The sequence below is a fragment of the Nicotiana tabacum genome, chromosome 24 (genome assembly GCF_000715075.1).
Source record: "Nicotiana tabacum cultivar K326 chromosome 24, ASM71507v2, whole genome shotgun sequence".
Lineage (NCBI taxonomy): Eukaryota > Viridiplantae > Streptophyta > Magnoliopsida > Solanales > Solanaceae > Nicotiana > Nicotiana tabacum.
In genome coordinates, this window is record NC_134103.1 from 19,361,591 (window position 1) to 19,374,088 (window position 12,498).

The window sequence follows — 12,498 nt, forward strand, 5'->3', positions numbered from 1 at the left end:
TCCGGAGCCATTCAGCTTCTTCACCGGCTTTATCTAAGGCTATGAACTTAGCCTCCATTATAGAGCGGGCAATACAAGTTTGCTTGGACGACTTCTAAGATACCGCTCCTTCACCAATAGTGAATACATATCCACTTGTGGACTTAAAATCAGTTGAACCGGTGATCCAATTTGCATCATAATATCCCTCAATCACCACAGGATATTTATTGTAGTGCAAAGCAAAGTCCTGGGTATGTTCTAAATATCCCAAAACTCGTTTCATTGCCATCCAATGAGATTGACCCGGATTGCTCGTGTATCGACTCAATTTACTTATAGCACAAGCTATATCTGGTCGTGTATAATTCATGATATATATTAAGCATCCCAACACACAAGCATAATCCAATTGTGATATGCTTTGGCCTTTGTTCTTTGCTAATGCAAGATTCACGTCAATTGGAGTCTTTGCAACTTTAAACCCTAAGTGCTTGAATTTTTCAAGCATTGTCTTAATATAATGAGATTGTAACAATGCCAGACCTTGAGGAGTTCTATGGATCTTAATCCCCAGAATTAAATCAGCAACTCCCAAGTCCTTCATATCAAACTTTCTAGTTAGCATACGCTTAGTCGCATTTATGTTGGCAATGTCATTACTCATTATAAACATATCATCCATATATAAGCAAACAACGACTATGTAATTTGAAACATTTTTAATGTACACACATTTATCACATTCATTTATCTTAAAACCATTTGACAACATTGTTTGGTCAAATTTTGCAAGCCATTGTTTGGGTGCTTGTTTTAGTTCGTAAAGGGACTTAACAAGTCTACACACCTTCTTTTCTTTACCTGGAACCACAAACCCTTCATGTTGTTCCATGTATATTTCTTCCTCCAAATCTTTATTTAAGAAGGTCATCTTAACGTCCATTTGATAAACTGCAGGTAATGCTACTAACATTCGTATGGACGTAATTCTTGTAACTGGAGACTATGTATCAAAATAATCAAGACCTTCTCGTTGTCTATACCCTTTGACTACAAGTCTTGCTTTTATATTTATCAATAGTGCCATCATCTTTCATTTTCCTCTTAAAATCCATTTAGAACCCAAAGGTTTATTTCCAGGAGGAAGATCAACCAATTCATATGTATGGTTGTTCAATATGGATTCTATTTCACTATTGACTGCCTCTTTCCAAAATAATAATTCCGAAGAAGACATAGCTTCTTTAAATATTCGAGGCTCATTTTCCAATAAGGAAGTCACAAAATCTGGTCCAAATAAAGTAGAAGTTCTTTGACGTTTATTACGTCTTGAATCCTCCTGATTAAATGTACTTTCTTTTGTTTCTTCCCGACGTTGTTTAGATGCTTCATCAATCGACTCACATTCCTTTTTATACGGATATATATTTTTAAAGAACTCAACATTATCTGATTCTATAACCATATTATTATGAATGCCGGAATTTTCTGATTTATGAACCAGAAATCGATATGCTTTACTATTGGTCGCATATCCTATGAAAATACAATCAACGGTTTTCGGTCCTATTTTTACTCTTTTGGGTTTAGAAACTTGCACTTTTGCCAAACACCCCCACACTTTAAAATAATTCAAGTTGGGCTTCCTTCCTTTCCATTTTTTATATGAAATGGATTGTGTTTTGCTATAGGGTACTCGATTTAGTATCCAGTTAACCGTAAGAACGGCTTCCCCCCACAAGTTCTGTGGCAAATCAGAACTTATCAATAATGCATTCATCATCTTCTTTAATGAACTATTCTTTCTTTCCGCAATCCCATTGGATTTGGTCGTGTAAGGGGCCGTTGTTTGATGAATAATTCCATATTCTAAATATATTTCTTCAAAAGGAGATGTATATTCACCACCCCTATCACTTCTTATCATTTTGATTTTCTTGTTAAGTTGCGTTTCAACTTCATTTTTGTATTGCTTGAATGCGTCTATTTTTTCATCTTTACTTTTAAGTAAGTAAACATAACATTATTGAGTATTGTCGTCAATAAAAGTTATGAAATACTTCTTTCTACCGCGAGATAGTATTGACTTCATGTCGCAAATATCTATGTGAATTAAGTCTAAAGGATTTGAATTCCTTTCAACTGATTTATAAGGATGTTTAACATACTTAGATTCCACCCATATTTGACATTTTAATTTGTCGCATTCAAACATAGTCAATATTTCCAAATTAATCATTTTTCGCAAGGTTTTATAATTGACATGACCCAAACGTATATGCCATAATTCATTTGACTCAAATAAGTAAGAAGAAGCTGAAATTTTATTATTATTATTATCAACAACCATTACATTCAGCTTGAAAAGGCCCTCAGTGAGGTAACCTTTTTCCTACAAACATCTCATTCTTACTTATTACAACCTTATCGGATATAAAAACATACTTAAACCTGTTCTTAACAAGAAGTCCAGCACAGACTAAGTTCTTTCTAATCTCTAGAACATGAAGGACTTTGTTCTAAGTCACCACCTTACCAGAAGTCATTTTCAGAAATATCTTCCCACATCCTTCAATTTTGGCCGTTGCAGAATTTTCCATAGAAAGCGTCTCTTCTGGTCCAACAGGAGCATATGTAGCAAACACTTCTCTAATAACACAAACATGGCGAGTGGCTCCAGAATCAATCCACCACTCCTTAGGATTTCCTACCAGGTTGCATTCAGAAAGCATAGCACATAAGTCATCAACATCTTCGTGCTTTTCAACCATGTTTGCTTGACCCTTCTTCTTGTCTTTCTTTGGAGCACGACAATCTGCAGATCTGTGTCCAGCTTTTTCACAGTTGTAGCAATTTTTATTGAACCGCTTCTTGCTTGGGTTGCTTTTCGGTCCAGAAGCCTTCGTCCTCTTTCTATTACTTTGAGGAGTATCCTCAACAATGTTTGGTCCCATTATTGTTGAGTTTCCACAGCCTTTCTTTTGAGCAGCTTTGTTGTCCTCTTAGATTCTCAACCGAACAATGAGATATTCAAGGGACATCTCCTTGTTTTTGTATTTCAAGTAGTTTTTGAAGTCCTTCCACAAAAGAGACAACTTCTCAATCATCACTGCAACTTGGAATGCTTCATTGATGACAAGACCTTCAATGGAAATTCTGTTAATAAAAACAATAAAATTAATACTTTCAACATTAGTATTAATTTGTCTTATACCTTCAGCAAGGAGATCGTGAATAATCAATTGTAATTCCTAGACTTGGGTAATACCAGACTTGCTATCTACCATTTTGTAGTCTAAAAATTTAGCGGCAATAAATTTCTTTAACCCGGCATTTTCTGTTTTGTATTTCCTTTCAAGCGCTATCCACGGTTGTTTTGACGTCTCCACATTACTATAGACGTTATACAGATCGTCCTCCAGTCCGCTAAGAATGTAATTCTTGCATAGAAAATCAGAATGCTTCCACGACTCAGTCACGAGAAAGCGTTCATTTTTTGGAGTTTCATTGGGCAGAACAGTAACATCTTCCTTAATGAACTTCTGCAAACTTAAAGTCGTCAAGTAGAAGAACATCTTCTGCCATCGCTTGAAATCAATCCCGAAAAATTTTTCGGGTTTTTCTGCCGGTGCCAATGCCAGTGTTGTTCGGCTTGTCGATGCATTGGCAATCACCATAGGAACAGTCTGGTTCCCGTTGTCATTTGTCATTTCTGTAAAAGAATGACACAAACAAACGTTAAAATCACGTAGATCTTAATCTCCAATGGAGTAGAAAACTATAAAGGTTTTAGTCTCCAGAATAGTGAGTATAACACAAATACAGAAAATATTAAATTTCTTAAGCTTGATAGTAAGCTGTATTTGTAAAATAATTCTGGAGAAGATAAAATAACATATAAACAGAAATATAAAAGAAACCGAATTTAATCTGAGCCCACTGAATTCACAGTGTTTCCTTAAGGAATTTAATTTCCTCCTAGTACCCAAGATTGTGGATTATTTTCTCCCAGGATAGAACGAATTACAAACTGGTGTAGCGGTACTTCAAACCCCAGTATTTCAGCGAATACAAAGATCGGTAGCAAATCACACTTACTGTTGCTTTCTTTGTAGTTAAAACAATGCAAAAGAAAGGAGGAAAACTCAGAAATTCGTATTAAAAATCTGAGAGAATGGACTGGTATTTATAGCCAATGTTGAGCTTAAACTAAAGAGGTACAACTCTTCAAAACTAAAGAGGCGCAACTCTTCAGAAGGGTTGTTTGTGTAAAACGACCATAACGTAAATGACTTTTACAAAAAGCGAAGGGCGTATACTATTCCGTTGGATTTAATATTAATATTTCGTTTACAAAAAATCGAATATTTAATAACATTTATGTTAATATTTACTATTAACAAATAAATTTAGTCTAAAAAATCAATCAATCAATCATCCAAAGCCGAATGATGACGGCGCGAGGCTTGCCTTCTTCTTAACTCTTTAAGAGCTAGAAGAAGAGCAATTGTATATATACCCATCAAAAACCTTTTCCTCTTCCAATATGGGACAATGTCCCTTTGTCAAGGAGGAAAGTCTCGAATATTTTCAATTTTCCTCTATTTCTCATTCACCCTCTTTTAAGCTACATTTAAGGTTAAAAACCCAACACATAGCATCTTCTAAACCCCAAACAACGTTAGCAGACATGTTGCCTGATTGTCTTATTCACACTGTACTCTCCCACTTTGGCTATAAAGAAGCAGCCCGATTGACCATTCTCTCAAAAACATGGTTACAAGCTTGGTTAACACATCCCAATTTGGAATTCAGAGTTTATGGTTTCAAACACATAAAAAAAGTGGATGAAATCTTGGAAAGATATAGGGACAAAAAGATCCCTATAGAGAAGTTTAATTTATCTATTTTCGGTTCCGGTGAAGTTCTTCCCCTGATTGATAAGTGGCTTAAAATCGCTTTTCAGAATGGTGTAAACCATCTCGAGTTTGGATATGTTGACTTTGGTCGTGTATTATACCCGTTGCCTCATGTTTTCACTATCTTGAGCGCAAAATCTTTAAGAAAATTGGTTTTGAAGGATTGTGATCTCATGCAGCTTTCGTTATCTAGTGGCCCTGTGTCTAATTACTGCGATTCGTTGAGAGAGCTTTCTCTATTAGGTGTCCGTTTAGACGACAACATGCTTCAGACTCTGGTCACTACTTGTCCCATGATTGTTAGTTTCACTATTAAGCATTGTATTGGGTTGAAAAAGATTAAGTTGCGGAATCTTCAAAAGATCAAGATGGTTTCCATTCATATAGATAAAAAACAGCCTGTCGAAATTCAAGCACCAACTCTTGAACACTTAGTTTTTTGTGGTCTTGCGGAAAAGACCCTTATGTTGGATATTGGTGCATGTCAGAATCTGAAATCTTTAAAGCTATCGTCTGTGAGGATATCTGATGGATTTCTCGCGCACCTTACTTCTAGATGTCAATTCCTTGAGAGTTTGATGTTAGATAACATCGTTAGTATAGGGTTAAGAAAAGTTTAAAGTTTGCGAGAGTCAATCTCTTAAGAACTTGGAGATTCGTTGTTGTAGTGGCACAACGGTGATTGATGCTCCAAACTTGGAATCACTTGACTATGTCGGAAATGAAATTCCTGTGCTTAAAACTACAAAAACATTTGGCCCATTGAAGCACTCGCGACTAGAATTATATAGCCGCGAGAATTTAAGTGATTTATGGTTTCGTAAATTGAGGAACTTTCTATTTAACTCGAACTCTTGGTCTCATGTTACCCTTCATTTTCCAAGCTGCATTAAAATCGACTTGGAAAATTGGGATCCTTACCGCGGAATATTTGCTATCCCACAAGTTGATGTGTTAGATGTGCATTGAATTGGGTCACTTAAGTTCCCAAGTTTCGCGGATGCTTTACTATGGAGTTGTCATCCTAGGAAACTCAACTTATTCTCAACTAAGCAAATGATTACATATTTCAACAATCATTTAATGTATATGAAGAATTCAAGTCGTTCTACTTCTTGTGGAAGCAAGCCTTGGACATGTCAATTAAAAGATGTGCGAGTCTATAAATTTGATCTAGAAGACTTGAGGCGGCAGACTGTGGAACCTAACGAGAGGAGGAGAATTCGTTTTTCATTAGATTGGAGGTAGTTTCTTTGTATTGTAGATACTCAGATTGCAGTCCTATTATAATTTTTCTAAAGAAAGTCTTTTGTCAAATATGATGTAGTTCCAGTAAATATAAATGCATAGAGATACTATATTTGTCGTGCAAATTCTTTGACTTGTGATGATGTTCAGTAGATGACTTGATACACTGTGTTTGGTATTTTTCTGTTCATAATTTCAGCTTTTGGCCTCAAATTATGTGTACTGCTGCGGTAAAAAAAACTTTATGCTGCATGTAGTTTGCATCTTTTTGTTTTCCCATATAATGTTAACTATTTGTTTTTTAATTTTTTTGTAAGTAATATATTCTATGATTCTGTTGAAGTAGAGTGTAGCATTTTGAAAGAAGCAGCGCAGATACTGCCAAACATAGGCGAATTCAAGATTTGAAGTTTATGAGTTCGAATTCAAAATTATACTACATTCTGTCTAATTTCCCTGGTTCGAAACCTATTATTTGCACTTATCTAGTGAGTCTTTTAACACATATATAGGTTGTAAGTCAAAGCTATTGGGTTCAGAAGAACGCATAGCTTATTCACTATATGCGCCCTTGCTGCCAAAACAAAGAAGTTCTAACAGAGAACGGGTCGTGGAAGGCCTAAACAAGGGCTAACTTCCGATCTACTCTTATAAGTTCCTAGGTATTTTTCAAATCTCATTGGCCTGAGTTTTTGGTAGTATAACTGTTTGCAGAACACATATTTCCCTAGTCGAGATATGTGCTTGAAAGCTCTGTTATTCCTCTTAACCAGACAAAGTATATACTGGTGGTAAGGAGTAGATCCAGATTTATGCTCCGTCAAAAGAATTGAGTTCAAATGAACCCGGTGCCACAATGCTGCATCCGCCTCTGACAGTAGCCATTACCTCCTACATATACTGAAATCAAGCCTTAGCAAACAATGGAGCTCTCTGAACTGGTTCCACTGCTTTTAGAGGTTAAGAGAATTAAGCTCTAGTACTTCTGTCAGAGCTACATTATTTTAGTATATGCTCATTTGCAGTTGTTGGAGGTCGACGAATGAACCATTATCACTTGTCATTCTCTGTTGGAATACTATAATAATCATTGAAGCTTGATTTTAAGGATATTTCACCAATAGTAGCTCATGCTCAGGCTGTGATATGATCCCTTCTGATATAAATTAGGAGTAAAAACTGTTGCGGAAGCCGAATATATAGAGAGTGATTAAATCACAACTACTATATCTAAAGGTAGCTAATAAATAGTAAATGAGACAATAATAAAACGAGCACCAGAAATTAACGAGGTTCGGCAAAATTTGATTTTTGCCTAGTCCTCGGACACAATCAACTCAAATTTATTTCACTCCAAAAATACAAGTAAAATACTACAAGAGAGAAAGAAGATTCAAATGCCTTAGGAGATAAGAAGGCAAGTGAGAGATATCTACAAATGAAAAAAACTCTTGCTATTTATAGAAGAGAAATAGCCTTAATAAGGTCATGCATGACATCATATTAAGTGAGAACATGCAATGTAAATGCATGAAAAAATGCATCTACCAATTTCTTCCTAAAAGGAGGTTTTAAATGTTCACACTAGTTCACATTAATCTTGTCAAAATTCAACAAATCTCCACCTTGGCAAGATTCCACTTTTGTAATTTTCTCTTACTGATAAATTTTGATTGTGTCTTCAACTCCAATCTTCAAAGTTCAACAATATTGATCAAGTTCAAACAATGTTGAAAGTTGATCGCAGTCACTACTTTTGTTAGCATATCGGCAGGGTTGTCTGTAGTCCGAATTTTCTGTACCATGACTCCACCTTCTTCTATAATATCTCGTACAAAGTGATATCGAACACCAATGTGCTTCGTCCTTGCATGATAAACTTGGTTCTTTGCTAATTGGATAGCACTCTGACTATCACAAAATAGTGTGATATTTTTTTTTTGACCAATACCAAGATCTCTAAGCAACCCTTGAAGCCAAATTGCCTCCTTTACAGCCTCCGTAATTGCCATGTACTCTACCTCAGTAGTAGACAAAGCAACCGTTGACTGCAAAGTAGACTTCCAACTAACTGGTGCATTTACAATAGTGAAAACATAACCAGTAGTTGATCTACGCTTGTCCAAATCACCCGCATAATCCGAGTCACAATATCCAACCAAATACTGACTATCTTCCTGCTCAAAAAATCAATCCAACATCTACAGTATTACAAATATACCGTAGAATCCATTTCACAGCTTACCAATGCTCCTTTCTTGGATCATGCATATACCTGCTTACAACTCCGATAGCATGTGAAATATCAGGTCTTGTGCAAACCATTGCATACATCAAGCTACCAACGGCATTTGACATATACTCTTGTTCAGCTTCATTCTTCGGCGACATAGCAGCACTAAGCTTAAAGTGAGGAGCAAGAGGAGTGCTAACCAACTTCGTGTTCTCATTCATGCCAAATCGATCTATTACTTTCTTCAAGTATTCTTTCTGAGATAGATAGAGTTTCTTTGAATATCTATCTCTTTTTATCTCCATGCCAAGAATTTTCTTCGCCTCACCTAAATCCTTCATCTCAAACTCCTTTCTTAGTTGAATCTTCAACTTCTCAATTTCCTCTTGACTTTTGGAAGCTATCAACATATCATCAACGTATAGGAGAAGATATATGAAGGATCCATCTTCAAGCTTGCGCAAATACACACAATGATCGTATTTGCTTCTTTTGTACTTCTGCCGCAACATAAACTTATCAAATCGTTTGTACCATTGTCTAGAAGATTATTTCAATCCGTACAATAATTTTTCAAGTTTGTACACCATATTTTCCTTTTCAGCAACTTTAAATCCTTCTGGCTAAGTCATATAGATTTCCTCTTCCAAGTCTCCATGTAAAAATGCAGTTTTTACATCTAACTGAACTAGTTCCAAATTCAACTGTGCTACCAAAGCCAACAAAACTCTAATGGAGGAGTGTTTCACGACTGGATAAAATACCTCATTGTAATCAATTCCCTCCTTTTGAGCGTACCCTTTAGCCACCAATCTTGCTTTATAGCGAACATCTTCTTGGTTAGGAAATCCTTCTTTCTTTGCAAATACCCATTTGCACCCAATTGCTTTCTTGCCCTTCGGGAGATTGGCCAATTTCCATGTGCAATTCTGATGAAGGGACTGCATTTCTTCATTCATGGCAATCCTCCACTTATCTTCTTCTGAACTTTGGACTGCATCTTTATAAGTGGTAGGAACACCATCAGCTACAATTGAGGCTGCACAAGCCACCGTCTCTATGAGATGTACATGTTTCTTTATTGTTCTTTTTGGCTTGCTGGTTGCTATTGATTCAAGTTGTTGTTGGGGTTCCTGAGTTGGAATCTCCCCTTCCACTGACTCTTCTTCCAGGGAAAAATCTTCTATTGTTTCCTCGTTTTCTCCCTGTGTTGGGAAAATTAATTTTCCCTCAAACTCCACCTGCTTTGAAGCACCATCAGTTTGTTTGACATCTTCAAATGTCACCTTATCTATTATGGCAGATTCATCAAAGGTAACATCTCTGCTGAATATAACTTTTCTTGTCTTTGGACACCATAATCGGTATCCTTTGACTCCAGAAGTAATCCCCATAAATATAGCTTTCTTTGCCCTCAGATCTAATTTTGACTCTTTCACATGATAATATGCAATTGAGCCAAACACATGTAAAGAATTATAATCTTCAGCAGGTTTTTCATACCATTTTTCAAATGGTGTCTTGCCTCTAATAGCAGCAGATGGTAGATGATTAATGAGGTGACATGCATATGTTTTTGTCTTAGCCCAAAATTCTTTGCCCAAGCCAGCATTGGACAACATACACTGAACCTTCTCCAGCAAAGTCCGGTTCATGCGTTCTGCCACTCCATTCTGTTGTGGTGTATTTCTGACGGTGAAATGTCTCAAAATGCCATCATCTTCACAAATCTTATTGTAAAAGATCATTTTTGTATTCTCCACCGTTATCTGTGCGAAGACACTTTATCTTTCTGCCTGTTTGAGTCTCTATCATCGCCTTCCATTTGAGAAAAATTCCCAGCACCTCATCTTTGATTTTTATAGTATACACCCACACTCTCCGGGAAAAGTCATCAATAAAGGTTACAAAATTGTGTTTCCCACCTAATAAAGGTGTTTTGGAAGCACCCCAAACATCAGAGTGAACATAATCCAAAATACTTTTAGTATAATGGATTGTTGTTCCAAATGTAACCCTTGTTTGTTTCCCCTTGACACAATGCTCACAAAACTCCAAATTGCAAGTTTTTACTCCTTTTAACAATCCTTGATCTGATAAAATCTTTAAGGATTTTCCTCCAGCATGTCCCAAGCGCATGTGACATAGCTTGGTTGCTTCTGCCTCATTGTCATCACTGGATGTCACTGTTGTTGTCCCAATAACTATACTACCGTGATAGTGATACATGTTATTATTTCGTCGGATTTCCTTCATTACCACTAGTGCACCAGATCATATTCTCATTACCCCATTTTCTGCAACGACTTTGAGCCCCTTTGACTCTAGGGCTCCTACAGAAATGAGATTTTTCTTCAATTCCGGTACGTATCGAACATCTGTTAATGTTCTGATCAATCCATCATGGTTCCTTAATCGGATTGAACCAATACCATATGCGGTAAGAGGATTGTTATTTGCTGTGTGAATAACTCCACATTCTCCTTCTTGAAAATCAACGAACCAGTCCTTGTTGGGACACATATGATAGCTACAAGCTGAATCCATCAGCCATATGTCAGATGGTTTGAATGGCTCAGTTGTAACTAGCGTGAAATCAGAGTCGTCACAATCAGCTATATTTGAATCCATGACAGTCTTTCCATTGTTAGGTTTGGCCTTGTTTTTCAACTTTGGACAGTCTTTCTTCCAATGCCCCTTTTCTCGGCAAAAGGCACATTCATCTTTGCTGCGTCTGGACCTTGACTTGAATCTTCCTTTCTTCGTTCTCATATGATTTTGAGAACGACCTCTCACGACCAGTGCTTCTCCTTCTCCACTCTTTTATTTTTCTCTCTTTCTTTGTTCATAGTTGTACAAGGCAGAACAAACTTCTTTGAGAGATACTTCATCATTCCCATGAAGTAGAGTAGTTTCGAGGTGCTCGTACTCATCGAGAAGTGAACTTAATAACATTAAGGCCATATCTCCATCACTAAAAGTCACGTCCATATTTTGCAAATCTGTCGCCAACTTATTAAAGCTGGTGATATGATCATTCATTGTAGTACCAGGAACATATGTGAAGCGTAACAATCTTTTTTTCATGTAAAGTTTATTTTGACTGTTTTTCTTCAAGAATTTATCTTCCAACGCATTTCACAATTTACTTACAGAAGTTTCTTTTGTGTATGGATACTTTTGTTCTCTTGCGAGGTAAGATCGAATGGTACCACAAGCAACGCGGTTGATAATCTTCCAATCTCCTTCTCCGATATTGTCTAATTTATTTTCTTCTGTGGCAATATCTAGCCCTTGTTGAAAAAGGACATCAAGAACCTCAGCTTGCCACATCCCGAAATGTCCTGACCCATCAAAAATTTCAACTGCAAATTTCACATTTGACATAATTCTTGTCATAAGCGAAGATGCCAACGACGTATTACTGACACCCGATGTGGACTCTTCATTTTTATTATCTCCCATTTTGCTATAGATACTATTTATTTGCTGACAGTACAGAACACCAAAGTAATTCTTTTCTGATGTGGAAGTTCAGACTAAGCTACAACCACAGAGCATACTAAGATAGAACCTTGGCTCTGATACCAATTATTGCGGAAGTCGAATATATAGAGAGTGATTAAATCACAACTACTATATCTAAAGGTAGCTAATAAATAGTAAATGAGACAATAATAAAATGAACACCAGAAATTAACGAGGTTCGGCAAAATTTGATTTTTGCCTAGTCCTCGGACACAATCAACTCAAATTTATTTCACTCCAAAAATACAAGTGAAATACTACAAGAGAGAAAGAAGATTCAAATGCCTTAGGAGATAAGAAGGCAAGTGAGATATATATACAAATGAACAAAACTCTTGCTATTTATAGAAGAGAAATGACATTAATAATGTCATGCATGACATCATATTAAGTGTGAACATGCAATGTAAATGCATGAAAAAATGCATCTACCAATTTCTTCCTAAAAGGAGGCTTCAAATGTTCACACTAGTTCACATTAATCTTGTCAAAATTCAACAAAAAAAACAAAAACTAATAAGGAAAATCCAGCAAAGAAGTAGAAATAAAAGAGGATGTTTTGTTGCCTTGAATTGAGGCTTGTGTTTA

The 12,498-nt window shown here is 36.3% G+C and overlaps 1 protein-coding gene across 1 annotated transcript; it reads left to right on the forward strand.

The window, feature by feature from the left end:
* The first annotated feature begins 4,672 nt into the window (after positions 1-4,672).
* Positions 4,673-5,521, forward strand: LOC107818519 (putative F-box protein At1g49610). Its single transcript, XM_016644542.1, has one exon. It carries the CDS (start codon positions 4,673-4,675, stop codon positions 5,519-5,521), a length of 849 nt encoding a protein of 282 aa, XP_016500028.1.
* The last annotated feature ends 6,977 nt before the right edge of the window (positions 5,522-12,498 follow it).